The sequence below is a fragment of the Schistocerca americana genome, chromosome 8 (assembly GCF_021461395.2).
Source record: "Schistocerca americana isolate TAMUIC-IGC-003095 chromosome 8, iqSchAmer2.1, whole genome shotgun sequence".
Lineage (NCBI taxonomy): Eukaryota > Metazoa > Arthropoda > Insecta > Orthoptera > Acrididae > Schistocerca > Schistocerca americana.
Window position 1 is genome coordinate 256002215 of NC_060126.1, and position 20511 is coordinate 256022725.

Sequence of the window (20511 nt, forward strand, 5' to 3'; positions counted from 1 at the left end):
CCGGGAGTAGACAACTTATCAGTAGAACTACTGACGGCCTTGGGAGAGCCAGTCCTGACAAAACTCTACCATCTGGTGAGCAAGATGTATGAGAAAGGCGAAGTACCCTCAGACTTCAAGAAGAATATAATAATTCCAATCCCAAAGAAAGCAGGTGTTGACAGATGTGAAAACTACCGTACAATCAGTTTAATAAGCCACCGCTGCAAAATGCTAACGCGAATTCTTTACAGACGAATGGAAAAACTAGTAGAAGCCAACTCTGGGGAAGATCAGTTTGGATTCCGTAGAAATATTCGAACACGTGAGGCAATACTGACCTTACGACTTATCTTAGAAGCTAGATTAAGGAAAGGCAAACCTACGTTTCTAGCATTTGTAGACTTAGAGAAAGCTTTTGACAATGTTGACTGGAATACTCTCTTTCAAATTCTGAAGGTGGCAGGGGTAAAATACAGGGAGCGAAAAACTATTTACAATTTGTACGGAAACCAGATGGCAGTTATAAGAGTCGAGGGACATGAAAGGGAAGCAGCAGTTGGGAAGGGAGTGAGACAGGGTTGTAGCCGCTCCCCAATGTTATTCAATCTGTATATTGAGCAAGCAGTAAAGGAAACAAAAGAAAAATTCGGAGTAGGTATTAAAATCCATGGAGAAGAAATAAAAACTTTGAGGTTCGCTGATGACATTGTAATTCTGTCAGAGGGCAGCAAAGGACTTGGAAGAGCTGTTGAACGGAATGGACAGTGTCTTGAAAGGAGGATATAAGATGAACATCAACAAAAGGAAAACGAGGATAATGGAATGTAGTCGAATTAAGTCGGGTGATGCTGAGGGAATTAGGTTAGGGAATGAGACACTTAAAGTAGTAAAGGAGTTTTGCTATTTGGGGAGCAAAATAACTGATGATGGGAGAAGTAGAGAGGATATAACATGTAGGCTGGCAATGGCAAGGAAAGCGTTTCTGAAGAAGAGAAATTTGTTAACATTGAGTATAGATTTAAGTCTCAGGAAGTCGTTTCTGAAAGTATTTGTATGGAGTGTAGCCATGTATGGAAGTGAAACATGGGCGATAAATAGTTTGGACAAGAAGGGAATAAAAGCTTTCGAAATGTGGTGCTACAGAAGAATGCTGAAGATTAGATGGGTAGATCACATAATTAATGAGGAAGTATTGAATAGAATTGGGGAGAAGAGAAGTTTGTGGCACAACTTGACAAGAAGAAGGGACCGGTTGGTAGGACATGTTTTGAGGCATCAAGGGATCACAAATTTAGCATTGGAGGGCAGTGTGGAGGGTAAAAATCGTAGAGGGAGACCAAGAGATGAATACACTAAGCAGATTCAGAAGGACGTAGGTCGCAGTAAGTACTGGGAGATGAAGAAGCTTGCACAGGATAGAGTACCATAGAGAGCTGCATCAAACCAGTCTCAGGACTGAAGACCACAACAACAACAACATCTACATTATTCTGTGATTTATTCAGTTTTCAAATTTATACTGACTTTTTGATCACCCGGTACATGTCCTATTAATATGAACGTCATATCTGTAGTCGTTCAATGTGTTATGTTTTTCTTCTGAAAATGAATGTATATTCGTAACGAACAAAGTTACAAGAAGGGGAGTCAAGCAGTTTAACTCCTCGCTGGTAGCTAAACAAGAAGTGATTGATTCTTTTTTCTCTCTTTTATACAAAGAGGTGTTTGGGACGGTCAAGATACATGGAAATCCCCTGTAAATGGAAGAGTAGAGGAGAAAGACCGTCGGCGGCAAAGTGTTTGCCGCAGCGGCGCGCACGCACCTGGTAGCAGGTCATGAAGCGCTTGAGCTGCCAGGGTGTCCAGGCGGACATGTGCGCCATGGTCATGCCCTGCATGTCCTGGATGGTGACCTCCCCGCAGACGACGGCCGCGTCGTCCTCTCTCAGCGTGGCGTCCGCGCCCATCATGTTCAGCTTGACGCTCTCGTGCAGGGGGACCGCGTTGGGCGGCAGCACCGTGCGCAGGATGGTCACGCGCCGGCCCTCGTCGTCCAGCTGGGGCAGCACCACCACGCTCCTGGAGATGGAAAACTCAGATTCTCAACGTCATGCTATGCGGGCTACTTTTTTTTTCAATCTCCGTGTCAGTCATTTCATTTATTTGTTCATGCGACCCAGAAAATATTAAATACAGGCTTCCAGGTAGATGCCATTTTCCTTGACTTCCGGAAGGCGTTCGATACAGTTCCGCACTGTCGCCTGATAAACAAAGTAAGAGCCTACGGAATATCAGACCAGCTGTGTGGCTGGATTGAAGAGTTTTTAGCACACAGAACACAGCATGTCGTTCTCAACGGAGAGACGTCTACAGACATCGAAAGTAAAGTACTGACTTGGCAAAAAATCCTAAGAAATTTTGGTCTTATGCCGGCCGCGGTGGCCGAGCGGTTCTAGGCGCTACAGTCCGGAACCGCGCGACTGCTACGGTCGCAGGTTCGAATCCTGCCTCGGGCATGGATGTGTGTGGTGTCCTTAGGTTAGTTAGGTCTAAGTAGTTCTAAGTTCTAGGGGACTGATGACCTCCGATGTTAAGTCCCATAGTGCTCAGAGCCATTTGAACCATTTTTCTTTTTGGTCTTATGTCAAAGCGGTAGGTGGATCAAAACAAAATGTCCAGACACTCTGTGACCAAAATGGTACTGAAAAAGAGGATGACAGACTAAAGGCCGAAATACTAAATATCTTCTTCCAAAGCTGTTTCACAGAGGAAGACTGCTCTGTAGTTCCTTCTCTAGATTGTCGCACAGATGACAAAATGGTAGATATCGAAATAGACGACAGAGGGATAGAGAAACAATTAAAATCGCTCAAAAGAGGAAAGGCCGCTGGACCTGATGGGATACCAGTTCGCTTTTACACAGAGCACGAGAAGGATCTTGCCCCCCTTCTTGCAGTGGTGTGCCGTAGGTCTCTAGAAGAGCGTAGCGTTCCAAAGGATTGGAACGTCGAACAGATGTGGCCCCGTTTTCGAGAAGGGACGTCGAAGAGATGTGCAGAACTATAGACCTATATCTCTAACGTCGATCAGTTGTAGAATTTTGGAACACGTATTATGGTCGAGTATAATGACTTTTCTGGAGTCTAGAAATCTACTCTGTAGGAATCAGCATGGGTTTGGAAAAAGATGATCGTGTGAAACCCAGCTCGCGCTATTCGTCCACGAGACTCAGAGGGCCATAGACAGGGGTTCCCAGGTAGATGCTGTGTTTCTTGACTTCCGCAAGGCGTTCGATACAGTTCCCCACAGTCGTTTAATGAACAAAGTAACAGCATATGGACTATCAGACCAATTGTGTGATTGGATTGAAGAGTTCCTAGATAACAGAACGCAGCATGTCATTCTCAGTGAAGAGAAGTCTTCCGAAGTAAGAGTGATTTCAGGTGTGCCACAGGGGAGTGTCGTAGGACCGTTGCTATTCACAATATACATAAATGACCTTGTGGATAACATCGAAAGTTCACTGAGGCTTTTTGCGGATGATGCTGTGGTATATCGAGAGTTTGTAATAATGGAAAATTGTACTGAAATGCAGGAGGATCTGCAGCGAATTGACGCATATCCAGGGAATGGCAATTGAATCTCAATGTAGACAAGTGTTATGTGATGCGAATACATAGAAAGAAAGATCCCTTATCATTTAGCTACAATGTAGCAGGTCAGCAACTGGAAGCAGTTAATTCTATAAATCATCTGGGAGTAGGCATTAGGAGTGATTTAAAATGGAATGATCGTAAAAAGTTGATCGTCGGTAAAGCAGATGCCAGACTGATATTCATTGGAAGATTCCTAAAGAAATGCAATCCGAAAACAAAGGAAGTAGGATACAGTACGCTTGTTTGCCCACTGCTTGAATACTGCTCAGCAGTGTGGGATCCGTACCAGATAGGGTTGATAGAAGAGATAGAGAAGATCCAACGGAGAGCAACGCGCTTCGTTACAGGATCATTTAGTAATCGCGAAAGCGTTACAGATATGATAGATAAACTCCAGTGGAAGACTCTGCAAGATAGACGCTCTGTAGCTCGGTGCTGGCTTTTGTTAAAGTTTCGAGAACATACCTTCACCGAGGAGTCAAGCAGTATATTGCTCCTTCCTACGTATATCTCGCGAAGAAACCATGAGGATAAAATCAGAGAGATTAGAGCCCACACAGAGGCATACCGGCAATCCTTCATTCCTCGAACAATACGAGACTGGAATAGAAGGGAGAACCGATAGAGGTACTCAAGGTACCCTCCGCCACACACCGTCAGGTGGCTTGCGGAGTATGGATGTAGATGTAGATGTAGACGTTAAAGTAACCTCTGGCGTGCCACAGGGGAGTGTTATGGGACCATTGCTTTTCACAATATATATAAATGACCTAGTGTCGGAAGTTCCATGCGGCTTTTCGCGGATGATGCTGTAGTATACAGAGTAGTGCAGCATTAGAAAATTGCAGCGAAATGCAGGAAGATCTGCAGCGGATAGACACTTGATGCAGGGAGTGGCAATTGACCCTTAACATAAACAAATGTAATGTATTGCGAATACATAGAAAGAAGGATCCTTCATTGTATGAGACGGCCGCGGTGGCCGAGCGGTTCTAGGCCCTTCAGTCCGGAACCGCGCGACTGCTACGGTCGCAGGTTCGAATCCTGCCTCGGGCATGGATTTGTGTGATGTCCTTAGGTTAGTTAGGTCTAAGTAGTTCTAAGTTCTAGGGGACTGATGACATCAGATGTTAAGTCCCATAGTGCTCAGAGCCATTTGAACCATTTGAACTTTATTGTATGATTATATGATAGCGGAACAAACACTGATTGCTGTTATTTCTGTAAAATATCTCGGAGTATGCGTACGGAACGATTTGAAGTGGAATGATCATATAAAATTAATTGTTGGTAAGGCGGGTGCCAGCTTGAGATTCATTGGGAGAGTCCTTAGAAAATGTAGTCCATCAACAAAGGAGGTGGCTTACAAAACACTCGTTCGACCTATACTTGAGTATTGCTCATCAGTGTGGGATCCGTACGAGGTCGGGTTGACAGAGGAGATAGAGAAGATCCAAAGAAGAGCGGCGTGTTTCGTAACAGGGTTATTTGGTAAGCGTCATAGCGTTACGGAGATGTTTAGCCAACTCAAGTGGCAGACTCTGCAAGAGAGGCACCCTGCATCGTGGTGTAGCTTGCTGTCCAGGTTTCGAGAGGGTGCGTTTCTGGATGAGGTATCGAATATATTGCTTCCCCCTACTCATACCTCCCGAGGAGATCACGAATGAAAAATTAGAGAGATTCGAGGGCGCACGGAGGCTTTCCGGCAGTCGTTCTTCCCGCGAACCATACGCGACTGGAACAGGAAAGGGAGGTAGTGACAATGGCACGTAAAGTGCCCTCCGCCACACACCATTGGGTGGCTTGCGGAGTATAAACGTAGATGTAGTCACAAAATGGGAGCTGCAGTGAAAATTATAAATGTTTTGTCTGTAACATTTTGCTACAAGGCAGCCAAGGCCAAATTGCTGCTGCAAAGATGTCAAGGAATTATACGTCTTCGCTGTTCATCAGGGCTCAGTTAGAAGCAGGACGTATCACTGAAGACAGTTCTGCTTAGTAAAATTCCAGGCCGGATTCGTGTCTAGAAACGCCCTGGAGAGTTGTGGGATATCAACCTGACCTGCTATACTGTCTCACAATCTGGAATGATGATCTCGGTTGCCATTTCTTTTCATAGTAGGATCCCCAATGGCTACTATCCGCGGCACCTTACAGCACAGCGACATGTCGACGATATTCTACGCCCAATTTTGCTGCCCTTGATGGTAAGCCATCCTGGGCTCGCATTTCAACAACACAGTGCCCGATCGCACATGGCAACAATTTCTACTGCTTGTCTTCGTGTTAGCAAAACCCTGCCTTGAGCGGCAGGGTTACCGCATCTCTCCCTAACTGAGAAAGTTTACTGCATTATGTGCAGCACTTTCGAACCAGCTCGGGATTTTGACGGGCGATGGCCAGAATTTGGCCCAGTGTCCCTCAGGAGGACATCTATGAGTCAATGCCAAGCCGAATAACTGTTTGCAACAGGGCCAGAGGTGGACCGACGCCTTATTGACTTGCTCAATTCCTGAAGCCTATTTCTCTTGAAAAAGGTCATCCAGTTTTTCTGAAAATGAAATCATCTGATTGTCTGTACATGTACATCACATCTATCGACTTCCACCCCATTCGAATAATTACTTCTTGGTGATTCTTTTTTTGTCTCAGAGTGCACGACGTGTGATAAAAAAGTAACGGCAACTTTTCAATTTCGCTGGCTTCATATACCCGACTTTCTTGTTGGTACACACGTTCTTGGTGTACGTTTATATTTTCAGAAGTTCTGAATATCTCATTTACTGCTGACAGTCGAAAAGGTTATACGTGTTTTCGAAAAGTTGTGGTAAGGTCTTATGGGACCAAACTTCTCACAGGTCATCGGTCCCTAAGCCTACACACTACTCAATCTAACTTACGCTATGGGCAACACAACACGCACACCCACGGGCTGCAACCTCCGTCGGGGGGGGGGGGGGGGGGGGGGGGGATCCGCACGGACCGTGACAAGGCGCCTCAAACCGCGCGGCTACCTCGTGGGGCCATGTTTTCGAGCGTTCCGCGAATTTGTACTTACGGAAAAGATGGCTGAAAGAATTTGCATTAAATTTTGCTTTAAAAGTGGAATAAAGTGGAGCATCACATTCGAAATGTTGACTGTGGCCTTTGGGAAATCTAATATGAGTAAGACATGAGTTAACGAGTGGCATAAGATTTGAAAGATGACCGAGAAGTCTTTGAAGACGATGACTACCCTGGACGCTCTAGCACATCAATTACTCACAATGTGGAAGAAGTAAAGATAATTATTCTGCAGAACTGTCGAATTTTAATCAGAGAGACTGCTGATGATGTCGTTATGTTCTTTGGCTCCTACCAAGCAATTTTTTCCGATGTTCATAAACTGTTGAATTTCGACCAAAAACAACGTCGTGCAGACATCGCTTAGGGATTGTTGATCGAAGTGGATAACGATCCAGCACTTCTAAAGAAGGTTAGAACAGGTGACGAGAGACGGATGTGCGGATATGGCGTCAAAACCAAGGTCCAATGCCACAATGGAAACTGCCTGAAGAGCCAAGACCGAAAACGTTCGACAAGTTCTATCACATGCGAAGGCTTTTCTCACTGCTTTCTTCTATTACAATGGGAGTGAGTTACTGTCTTATGGTCAATAACGAGTACTACCCGGAAGTTATACGCGGCTTGCGTGAAGCAGTCCGAAGGAAACAATCAGAATTGTGGCATAACCACTCGTGGAAATTGCAACACGATAACGCTCCCGTTCACAACTCAGTGGTTGTTCGTAATATTTTGGCAAAAAGAAAAATAACCATTATGATGCCTCAGCGATCGTATTCGTCGGACAGGGCCGCCTGCAACTTCTTTCTACTCCTGAGGCCGAAGAGGATCATGAAAGAACGTCGTCTTTCCAACACTGATGAAATGGAAAAAAAAAAATTGCTGAAGGATCTGAACACCATAACGAAAAGTGAGCTCTAGGAAAGTTTCCAAGATTGGAAAAAGCGCTGAGGCAAGTATATGATATCTGTGGTGGATTACTTTGAGGGGGCGAAGTTGATGTTGATGAATACATAAAGATACTTCAAGTAAAACAAAAATTCTCTTTACTTTTTTATCACACCTCGTATTTATTACCCTATACTTTTGAAATGATTATGATATTCGACAATTGACAGAAGACGCGCAGGGAACTTACATGTATAATTCTTCCTTTTAGTGGTCCAGTGTCGACAGTTCGGTATAATGTAGCACGTTGTTATGTTGCCCGCTCCACCTGCTGTTAGCTATGCTTGTGCCAGGTGTTCGGCGTAGTGTTTCAGGTTGCTCGTTCTATTGCAGAATGTATCTTTTAGCGTTATGGGGAGAGTAAAATTTTCAGTCTTGACACATGGACGCCACTGCCACTTTGTGAGAATTAGTTACAAAGAATCTCCCTTGTGAGTTACATATCAGACATAATGTGTATGTTTTAGCAGCTTTTTGCCCAATTCGTGTCTTGTTGGAGAACAGGTCATCTGAAGATGTTCGTTTGGGAGAAAATCTGTTGTGGTGTAATAAAGGGACCTGAGACACCACTGTAGCGTAAAGAAGTGATGGGTAAAGTGGGCTACACGCCACGCAGGTATCCACGCTTCTCTCTCTCTCTCTCTCTGTCTCTCTGTGTGCCTCTACCCACCTGCTCTTACTCATAAGGTTTCATTCATTCATGTAAGACTCGTGCTGTGTGTATTACGTTATTGCTGAAATGGTGTGTATTTGAGTCATGTTCTAGCAAAGGAAAAATCTTACGATCTGATGCCAGGATATGGTGAGCAATACGATGAGCTGCCTAATTAAATAGATTTTCCATCTTGAGGGTCATTGGCAGCCTTCCATCGCGAATATGCCAGTAAAACAGTGACACTCCACTGGGGAAGGTACTGACATTTTTAATTAAAAGTTACATCTTGGTAAGCGCGGAGCCATTTTCGATTTCCTGAGTCTTACATTAAATTATCTTTCCGGATCTGAGGAAACGACAATACTCATGTTGTCAGCATACTTTTGGTATAAACAAATTTTGCCTAATTAGATGCCAGTAAGACAACTCTTAACTGCAAAGAGCGGAGAGCAACTTGGCCTTACCCGGAGGTGAGTATCTTTTGGGCGGTCGGCGAGAAGGGGTCCCTGTTGGTGAAGATCTCTGGCAGAGCAGAACGCAGGGTGTAGTACATGTCCAGCTTCTGCTTGGTCTTTTCCAGCGAGAACTTGCAGCCACGCAGGAACGTCAGGATCCACTGGTCGTCTGAAAAAACACACGCCATGCCGGGCATAAGGAAACGCTGATGCATGTGGCACGAGAACGAAAGCTGTGTGCCACGAGCAAGGTCGAGTCGAGGACAGCTTTCCGACATAAGAAGGCGAAATAAATATTGCAACTTGACTATTTGATACATATCGGTCTTAAAACTAACCCTTTCGTTACGGCAGTCTGCTCCGCTGTAGTGGCGCCACTGATCGGTGCAGCGTGACGCGAACTGTGCACATTGCACGTCAGTTAGCTGATGTGCGGGTTGCCTTATTTAAGCGTAAAATAACAATAAATTTGGAGATTTTACAAGTATTGTAAATAAAAATTCAATTTAGGATCACTCAAAAGATTCTTGTTGTTGTTGTTGTGGTCCTGAGACTCGTTTGATGCAGCTCTCCATGCTACTCTCTCCTGCGCAAGCTTCTTCATCTCCCTGTACCTACTGCAACCTACATCCTTCTGAATCTGCTTAGTGTATTCATCTCTTGGTCTCCCTCTACGATTTTTACCCACCACGCTGCCCTCCAATGCTAAATTTGTGATCCCTTGATGCCTCAAAACATGTCCTACCAACCGATCCCTTCTTCTAGTCAAGTTGTGCCACAAACTTCTCTTCTCCCCAATCCTATTCAATACCTCCTCATTAGTTACGTGATCTACCCACCTTATCTTCAGCATTCTTCTGTAGCACCACATTTCGAAAGCTTCTATTCTCTTCTTGTCTAAACTATTTATCGCCCATGTTTGACTTCCATACATGGCTACACTCCATACAAATACTTTCAGAAACGACTTCCTGACACTTAAATCTGTACTCGATGTTAACAAATTTCTCTTCTTCAGAAATGATTTCCTTGCCATTGCCAGTCTACATTTTATATCCTCTCTACTTCGATCATCATCAGTTATTTTACTCCCTAAATAGCAAAACTCCTTTACTACTTTAAGTGTCTCATTTCCTAATCTAATTCCCTCAGCATCACCCGATTTAATTTGACTACATTCCATTATCCTCGTTTTGCCTTTGTTGATGTTCATCTTATACCCTCCTTTCAAGACACTGTCCATTCCGTTCAACTGCTCTTCCAAGTCCTTTGCTGTCTCTGACAGAATTACAATGTCATCGGCGAACCTCAAAGTTTTTACTTCTTCTCCATGAATTTTAATACCTACTTCGAATTTTTCTTTTGTTTCCTTTACTGCTTGCTCAATATACAGATTGAATAACATCGGGGAGAGGCTACAACCCTGTCTCACTCCTTTCCCAACCACTGCTTCCCTTTCATGCCCCTCGACTCTTATAACTGCCATCTGGTTTCTGTACAAATTGTAAAAGATTCTTAATAACGTAATTCAGTATGATTAATTTGAAAACAAGGGTCAACACACAAACTCACATTACAGTTTTACACTTATACGTAGGTTCTCGTCTTCTATCATTTGCACTGCAAACAACACACCTTCTATTTCGGTTTCTTCTTACCGATTTGCAAACGGAAGGAAAATGTCTTTCTGTTAATCTCAGTGGATGATTATTGCCTGTTGGATGTCGACGTTTTATACTTCGATGAAACGTTTCCAGTATTTCGCTAATTAACTGTAACTGAAATTTTTCTGTGGGTACCGGTTCTTTCCTCTCTCGTTTATAAAGGCAATAGGCATTCCACACACAAATGTCCAACATGCGAAAGAAATATTTGCGGTACCACTTCAGAGATTTGCGTGTTGACTCCAAAGTGCTCATAACCATGTCAGCTTTATCAACTGCACCGACTGCATTATTGTAATCCAATACGCATACAGGTTTTCGGAAAACTTTTTTCCTACCGTGCTTGGTTACTGTATCAAATTCATCCGAGTACATGGTACAAAGCATATAGACTTCTTTTTTATCCATCCACTTTATGAGTATTAAATTTTAGCATGATCGAGAGGTTGCCTGTCCTCTTTTTAATCGTTCATGAATTTTAGCCATTCCTTTCCTTCTCTTTCTTACGCTCCCGCACGCATTTGTGCAGTTACTGTGTAGCATTCTAAATGAAGCTGGACTGGAATACCAATTATCTACGTTAACGGTATGGCCGTTTCCTAAATAGGGGTTCATAAGTGCTTCAACTATAGCTCCCGACTTTCTAAAACCCTTATTTTTGATATCCACCAGGGTAGATGATCCAGCATAAACAATTAAATCTTTTACAAGTCATGTCTAACAGTCACAGGGAACAAAAGATTTTATCAAAATCTATTTCTTTTTGACGGGATGTATTGTTCGAAAGACAGCCGCCCTTTAATAACAGTAAATTCTCCTCTATGCACAGCTTTTGGAATGGCTGAAATGACTGACTAAAGTTTTTTCGTAATAAATCAATGACGTTCCGTATTTTGTACAAATGATCATTGGTAGAATCGACATAATGGTTGAAATGTAGCATTGGTGATAATTTGAAATAGCGGCCTCTAGTCATTACGTCTCTGCACAGAAGTTTGTCTTTCCTACAATATTCTACGAAAGATAATTTCTTGTTGCGCGTCATTAAAAATGATATGACAAAAAAAAAAAAGACAGTGTAGTTCTGCTACTCCAGTTTCTTCTGAATTGTCTCAGTTACTATTATCTTTCCGAGAACAATAGTGATTTGCTTCTTTTGCAATTAACTCTACGATATTTTCAGAGACGAAAAGCTGAAAGTAATCTAAGATTTTCGCTGATCTAGTTACGTTTACTTTAATCCCTGAACTTTCTGGCGCAAACTTATGTACTCTAGGTACGAATATTTTTGACGTTAATGGGTTCAATATTCTCCGATTCTGATGCTGAAGTACGACATACACCTCTCCTTTTCTTAGTTTTTAAAAATATTTTATAAAACACACTAAGCATAGCTACAAATACAATTTTCAAGTGAATTTTACGAACCTTGAAAAAATTAATGTTCAAATGTGTGTGAAATCTTATGGGACTTAACTGCTAAGGTCATCAGTCCCTAAGCTTACACACTACTTAACCTAAATTATCCTAAGGACAAACACACACACACATGCCCGAGGGAGGACTTGAACCTCCGCTAGGACCAGCCTCACAGTCCACGACTGCAGCGCCCTAGACCCCTCGGCTAATCCCGCGCGGCGAAAAAATTTATAACTGTTTTCCCGTGTCCTGTAATGCTAGAAGAAAGATTTATGCTGACGCCGTCTATATACGTTGCTCGTACACACACATCAGCGCGTGGATGCCGGCAAACTGCGGCGCTCGTAAACAGAGGTCAGCGCTTGGATGTTGGTTAAATGGCTCAAATGGTTCAAATGGCTCTGAGCACTATGGGACTTAACGTCTATGGTCATCAGTCCCATAGAACTTAGAACTACTTAAACCTAACTAACCTAAGCACAGCACACAACACCCAGTCATCACGAGGCAGAGAAAATCCCTGACCCCGCCGGGAATCGAACCCGGGAACCCGGGCGTGGGAAGCGAGAACGCTACCGCACGACCACGAGCTGCGGACGTTGGTTAAATACGGCGCTCGTAATGATAGGGCTAAAGAAATTACAAAAAGGTAAGAAATGAAGACGATGAGACCTGGATGAGTTCAAATAACCAGAGGTTGTTGACAGTTTCAGAGGGAGCATTAAGGAACGGTTGAGTAGAAGAGAGGAAAGAAATACAGTGGAACCAAATGGGTAGCTTTGAAAGATGAAATAGTGAGCGCAGCTGAGGATTAAATAGGTAAAACGAGGAGGCCTAATAGATATCCTATGGTGACACAGGAGGTGTTGAAATTAATTGATGAAAGAAGAAAATACAAAAATGCAGCAAATGATGCATGCCATAGGGAATACTGTAAGTAGGCTGTTTATGTTTTCTCTATGTAAGTATGCTGTTTAAGTTTTTTATTGGTAACGCCACCTCTGTATGAAAATCACTGGCTGTGCTGTGTGCAGTCTGTGGGTAGTTTGCATTGTTGTCTGCCATTGTAGTGTTGGGCAGAGGCAGCTGGCTGTGAACAGCGCGTAGCGTTGCGCAGTTGGAGGTGAGCCGCCAGCAGTGGTGGATGTGGGGAGAGAGATGGCGGAGTTTTGTAATTTTTCATGAACTGCTATATTTATATATGATGATATCAAGGTAAATACATTGTTTGTTCTCTATTAATATCTTTCATTTGCTAACTACCCCTATCAGTAGTTAGTGCCTTCAGTAGTTTGAATCTTTTATTTAGTTGGCAGTAGTGGCGCTCGCTGTATTGCAGTAGCTTGAGCAGCGAAGATTTTTGTGAGGTAAGTGATTTGTGAAAGGTATAGTTAAATGTTAGTCAGGGCCATTGTTTTGTAGGGAATTTTGAAAGTCAGATTGTGTTGCGCTAACAAAATATTGTGTGTCAGTTTAAGGACAGTCGTGTATAATTGTTCAAAGGGGACGTTTCATATGTCGACCCTTAGCCTAGGATACCTCACTGGAATCTTCTGATTTTTGTTGTAGTTTGTGTAATTAGTGTAGATTTTGTTTATTGGTAGCGCGTAATCATAGAGAGAATTTCCTTTGTAGTTGTAGTTTTTCATTGTTGTACAGTAAAACAGTTGTGGCATGCATGTAGATTTGCACCAAGTATTTCGCAGCTGCGCTTGCAATTAACTAGATATTATTTTCAGTGCTATGTTAATGTGTTCTCTTATTTTTGATCTTCAAATTGTGTTTTTCTGTGTTGTCGTGTGAAATACTGTGACAATAATGGCGTGTGAAAAACGTAATACTAGGCTCCAAAGTAAACTGAGAAATGACAGTGAAAATGAAAGCAGTGTGTTAGCGCCACCGAGTAATGAATTAACTGATGTTCAAAGTAGTAATTTGGTAACTGTTCATAGGGAAATGGAGCAGGCGGCAAACAATGGCGTGGACAGTGAAACAATTAGTGAAGAGGGACGCATTATCGATCGATCGGTCGGCAACAGCTCGCCTCAGGAATCCGAAATGACAGGACACAATTTCGCAAATACTGTAGATTCAGGTTTTGGGTCATCACCGTTTTCTCAAATAAGTCAAGACACATTTTCTGCTTGTCAAAATGTGAATGTTGTCGGTGCAAATGCACTGCCGAAAAGCGTAGAGAAACAGATTCCAGACACTAATACATTGTTATTGCAATTAATGCAACAAATGGAACAAAATCAGAGACAAACACAGCAACAGTTAGACACAGTGGAACAAAATCTCAAAAAGTTAGACACAGTGGAACAAAATCTTAAAAAGTTAGACTCATTGGAACAAACACTTGAACAAACACGTGAAGATTTAACTACTGAGTTACATAACATTGAATCGAAATGTCAAAAAGTCTGTAATGACGTAAAAACACAAATTTGTGAGCATTTTCAACCTATTTTTTCGCGGCATGAAAATGCATTACAGAATCACGAAGCAGCCATAAAAGAACTGCAAATTATTGTTCATGAAAATCATGAGACCTTGCAAGCTAAATTTGACTCAGTTGCATCTACCGATTCGGTTACGCAACTTGCAAAAACTCAGGAAAACTTTAAGGACACAGTAGATACTCTGAAACTTGGTTCAGAAAAACACACTGAAGAAATAAGTACACTATCGGAGAAAGTAGCCGAACTTTCGGATCAGGTCACTAACTTATCTACAAAGGTAGATGATGATCTGAATGACACAAGACCCGTAGCCTTCACTGACACAGAAGAGTATGAACAAATAAGAAAATTCAAACAAAATCAGAATCAAATTAATACACAACACCAAAGAGAAATCCGGGAAGTACAAGATCAGCTGACACAGGTAATACAAGAATTACGTATTTCAGAGGACACTCGCGCTCCAACACGGGAAGAGGGACTTAGAAATACGGAAAAGACGCAAAATAATAACACAGGGCATTTCGTAAGTTATGAAAGAAACTGGCAATGTGCACCGAATTTCGATATGGAACCGCCGACACGACGTAACAATGACCGATATGCTACTCGCCGACATGATGATTTTGACTATAAGCTGTTCATTACTACACGTAAATTCAAAACATTTAAGAATTCTGGCAACGACATTCATCCACAAGCATGGCTCCATCAATTCTCTCATTGTTTTCCTCCCAACTGGTCATTAGAGCACAGATTAGAATTTATGTGTGGCTACTTAGAGAATGAACCAGCTGTAAGAATGCGGTCGGTCATTCACGATTGCCACAGTGAAGGAGAGTTTTACCATGCCTTCCTCTCAGCATATTGGTCTCAACCCACACAAGACCGAGTAAAACATGGCATCATAATGATGAAACATTTCGAACAATCTGAATTTTCCAGTCTTGTGAAATATTTTGAAGACATGTTGCATAAGAATCAGTACCTGACAAACCCATACAGCCCCTCAGAACTCATCCGCATTTGCTTAATCAAACTGCCTGAACATTTACGACATATTATTTTAGCAGGACGTTGCAAAGACGACATTGAAGCATTTCAGGGACTCTTACAAGAATTAGAAATTGACACAGACAGTCGCGGGATGCGAAAACAGGAAAACAATCACTACAGGTCACATCCGTCACAATTCCGTGACGACAGAAGTAATAACTGGACACGACAAGGCTATTCTCACAACACAAATCGTGACCAAAACAGACACCACCCTTATGACAACCGCCGGCAGAATAATAGTTACAGAGAAAGATCGCATTTCCGTAGAAATGAATATGACAGAGATAACCATAGAAATAGACAATATGGTAACCAGAACTATTATTGTCAAGGGAGGCAGAATAATTTCAGACGCAACAGTTCAACACGCAGTTACGATTCAGGGAGAAATTCTCCACCACGTGGCCGACAAGAAAGAAACTGTGTAAACTACCGACAAAACGACAGACCTGAATTCCATCAGAACTGGCGAGCTTCAAACAGGGCAGGGCCTTCCCGTCAATGTGAATTTGTAGAAGTTAGGTCTCCTAATCCCAATAACGACGCGCGCCAACAAAGGAACAGACAATGACTCGCACCACAGGCAGCCGCGTGCGCCGGCTGGCTCAGAGAAAAATAACATAGACGCTAACCTTGAGAAAAATTTTAGCATTCCTTACCGATGTATACAACATGATAATTGCGTTGAAGTTGAAACTCTGCGTACTAGGAAGAATAAAGGTTTACACCACATTTCACATGTAAAACCGTTTATTGAAAGATAATCTGCTTTTTAACTTTGTCTTTGCCATAAAACGTTTCACTTCACGTTACTAGTATGCTTTAGAAACTGTTACCATGCAACAATGTTTGAAGTTAAATATCCAGCCAAGAACCAAGAGAAATTATTTAAACAGAAATTACGAATGCATTGTTATTGCGAACAGACGACACAGTGTAATTGTGTGTGTACATTCTTGCTTGTTAGTTGCACGATTAGAACATTTACCAGTACTGCTAATGAGATTTTAATGCAACATTTTGGTTTACTTGAAAATACATTCTGGGTTTAAAGTACTTTCTGTGAGATACCAGAGGACACAGTGGTTAGTTTATGTGACAGCTACACGATGTTATCACGACGCTACTAATGAGTGACAATTCACAATGTTGCTTTTGCAGTGTATCTGTTTTATATCTGCACAGTTTTCTGAATTCTTCTAGGAAGAAAAACATGTTTTAGTGGTAACTTTTGTGGTATAGCAACAATGAGACAGCCTTTTTCATGGCATAACAATACGTTACTGTACAGTACTTTCTTCATCACGGCAATAAGCATAATAACTACGATATCTATACGCAAAGCATTTCATTTTTGTTTATCATGAGGTAAGTACATTGACTTCTGCAGAACTTAGCTTTCGGAGGAAAATAACTACGACACTTCCACAGAGATCATCTTACAACAAGATGCACATTTAGCGCTACAGGACACGCATTTCAGTGATTAATTTTGTACTTAAAACATTTATTTTTAAAGATTTTTGAATTACAAAGAAAGTTTTCCGTGATATATTTCATTCCATTGGTGTAATCTGTAACACCTGAGGGTATAATTACATTAATCCTCAGGGGGGTACACGCTTACTTTGTGTACCATGTGTGTGGCAACCACAAGGAACCCTAGCTAATATGGTATTTGCTTATACAACTTTACACATCGGTACCATATTTCTCTAACACAGAATTACACAGCTATCTGATTATTTGACAGAGAAACAAACATTCTTTTTACTACATCAGTGACACATGTTTACGCAATACACAGTTGGGTAACTTCACACTTATGAAACTGTATTTTGTCTGTACTTTGAGAAACGCTCATATTTTTCGGAATCATTGTGATACTATGAGAGCTTTGAATGACGTATTTCGTAAGGGAGCATGATTTTAAAGTACGTTTGAGGTAGATGACACTATTGAAATGAGCAGAGAATTTTTTTAGGCTCAGAAATTATTGGAGGAAGTTACGACGATTTTGAGATTTGACTGAGGTGTTATGATGTTATTATTACGACGACGATGTGTATTATGTTGTTGAGGAATGTTTATTATGCTACGTATTTCTCACGATGAAATATTGAAGAAGTGTCGACGAATGTGTATATGTATAATGAGGTAAGGAATAATGAGTAGTGTTTAGGGACTCTGATTTATGAAAGGATGTTGGAAACCAAGAAACGTACTTTAAGAGTTATGAAATGTGTGACTGTATCACAATGCTGACGAATATTTTTTTTTGGACACTTATATTTATAGGATTTTGTTTCTACAGATTTGCAACGCTAATTCTTGACCTGTGAAATATTTTTAAATGAGACTGCAACGGTAGCAGAATCTCCTGTCGTAAATATTTCCGTACGAAAGTTAAGTGACCACCTGCACGTAATGCGTCGCGGGCACCCAGCTGTGTCAGACGCCTGGAGAAAAAGCCATTATTGCGAGCCCTTTTCAGCGGCACAGGTAGAAAAAAAAAGGGGACGTGGGACGTGTCAAACACCTGGAGAACAAGCCATTAGGGTGTGCCTTTCATCGCTAATGCGACACCCTCGTTACTTGAAAACATATGATTACTCGCACTTTGTGCTAATTACTGAAATGCTTATGAATTGATGGGAAATATTCGTACATCTGCACACCTGATTATGACAAGCGTCTTTCTATGAGAGTTGAGAGAATTTCTACTAACTTATGAAATGTCACATGACTACTGAATGATATTTTTATGCTTTGCTTTTCATAGTTGCTTATTTCATTTGATATCTGGTTTCCAGCGGTGTTGCAGCATTGCTTTTATAAAATGAAATGCATTTGCTAATGTGAACACTTTCTGTCAACAGATCTATTAAATAATTATTTTATGATCCACATTCTTTAAAAAAGGAGCACTTGGAATGGAGAGAACAATAAGAAGGGACTAATACCAGTAACTGCATCTATAATTTTCTTTTCAAGTACTTGGTAATTTCTTTTGTAGAATAAATTGTGATGCATCACTCTAATGTTAAGATGTGACATAGGTATTAGACATGGCCATTTTTAGTGTAATATTTTTTTCTGCTTGAGCTATGTCATGTTTTGATATAAGTTATTACATTTGCTGCTGCTAGCTTTGCCAATCTGTATTTTGTGTCATTGCTGTTTGTATTAATTGTTTTGTGCTTCTGCATTGCCTCGTCCCTTAGTTTAGCATCTGAGCTCAGTAGATTTAAGTTAGCTTAAGAGGGGGTAGACTATGTAAGAAACTGACTATGGAGAATAGGTAAAGAAATGCATTGAGAAAACAGGTTTAGGTAGGATTTTCTTGGAAATAAATGTTGAGGTAAGAAATGTATGAACATATAAATACAGAAAGCATGCTTAGATAGAATTTTTTGGGTGGAAACAAAGGATGAAATAAGAGGAAAGATATATGAAGTTTTGGGTTGGACTGCAGTACCACATGTTACACTGAAAATGAACCCTGTCCTTTCCCTTTTGTGTTATCCCACTATATGTTTGTGTACCCTTGTGTATTTGTTTTCTTCCTGTCTCTGTGTACAGTTTCATAGAATTTTTTTCTCTTTTAATATTAAGCTACATTCACTATGATGAGGAATACTGTTATCCTCGAATATAATTGGCATTAATAATATGTTATTTACTTTGTAAAGATGTTAGATATTGTTAATTCCGTTCTGTTTAATGCTCATGTGTGAAGTTGATGTTTCGAAAGTTATTGTGATCCTTTATGTATGTACTCATGTCATAATTCCACTGATGTATATGTTTATTTCTATTCTTTTGTAAAGCCTGTAGTACAAATGTTATCTGTATTATTATGTTCTTTAATGATGTATTTTGTACCTTTGTAATTGTATTTTCATGTTGTAAATTTATAAAATTGTAATTGACACCAGATCATCTTATTATTAACTTGTAAGTTACATTTCACTGCACACGTTTCTGTTGGTCATAGTATATGGACAATATGTGAGAAGTTGGGACTGTTAGTGTTTGCACGTGTGTTTATAATTCAGCAAGGGACTGGATAACAGCATTGCTGGTTCTAAGGACAATTCCAGAAACTTTGTGAGTGCACAAGTGGTGGTTTATGGACTTGCTATATTATTCGCAAGACTCTTCAATGGTGATTGTGCACCTGCACAGTCACAACAGATGGCTGCTGGCTATTTCTGCAAGGACTGCAGTGGGTCTGCACCTCTGGTGGCCCGCCAATACCATTATCTCTACAAGGACTGCAGTGGGTCTGCACCTCTGGTGGCCCACCAATATCGTAATCTCTACCAGGACTACGGTGGGTCTGCTCTGTGATGACCTACCTACCAATATTCTTCCAAACTTCGAATGACTCTGCTGTGGGTTTGCTCTGTTGTGGCCCATTACCTGTATGCATGTCAAGAGTCAGCACTGTCTTTCCGTTGGAAGGACAACACTACTTCTTCAAGACAGCGTGGATATCCACAACTTCTGTGTGCAATTTCTTTTACTAACGAGACTTTGCGAAAAAAAACTGTAATTACTATTATGATGAATGATAAGGACTGTCTTTATGGACTGTGACAAAATTTTAGCTTTTGACCAACGTTGTATCAATAAGTGTGTGCATTTGATATCTTTGTTATTGTAATTATGAAAAATTTTTTTCAAATCTGTATTGGGCACTGCCCAAACAAATTTGTATAAAATTTTTGTGGGGCGCATGGGGGCTATGTAAGTAGGCTGTTTATGTTTTCTCTATGTAAGTATGCTGTTTAAGTTTTTTATTGGTAACGCCACCTCTGTATGAAAATCACTGGCTGTGCTGTGTGCAGTCTGTGGGTAGTTTGCATTGTTGTCTGCCATTGTAGTGTTGGGCAGAGGCAGCTGGCTGTGAACAGCGCGTAGCGTTGCGCAGTTGGAGGTGAGCCGCCAGCAGTGGTGGATGTGGGGAGAGAGATGGCGGAGTTTTGTAATTTTTCATGAACTGCTATATTTATATATGATGATATCAAGGTAAATACATTGTTTGTTCTCTATTAATATCTTTCATTTGCTAACTACCCCTATCAGTAGTTAGTGCCTTCAGTAGTTTGAATCTTTTATTTAGTTGGCAGTAGTGGCGCTCGC

General features: G+C 41.3%; 1 protein-coding gene across 1 annotated transcript in view; it reads right to left on the bottom strand.

The window, feature by feature from the left end:
* LOC124545092 (alpha-tocopherol transfer protein-like) overlaps positions 1–20511 on the bottom strand; it is a 90141-nt gene that overhangs the window by 17867 nt on the left and 51763 nt on the right. Inside the window, exons 3-4 of the mRNA XM_047123904.1 lie at positions 8769–8928; positions 1806–2061 (exon numbers count right to left, since the gene is read on the bottom strand). Of these exons, the coding sequence (XP_046979860.1) occupies positions 1806–2061; positions 8769–8928 (416 nt within the window). The remainder of the gene's footprint in view (positions 1–1805; positions 2062–8768; positions 8929–20511) is intronic.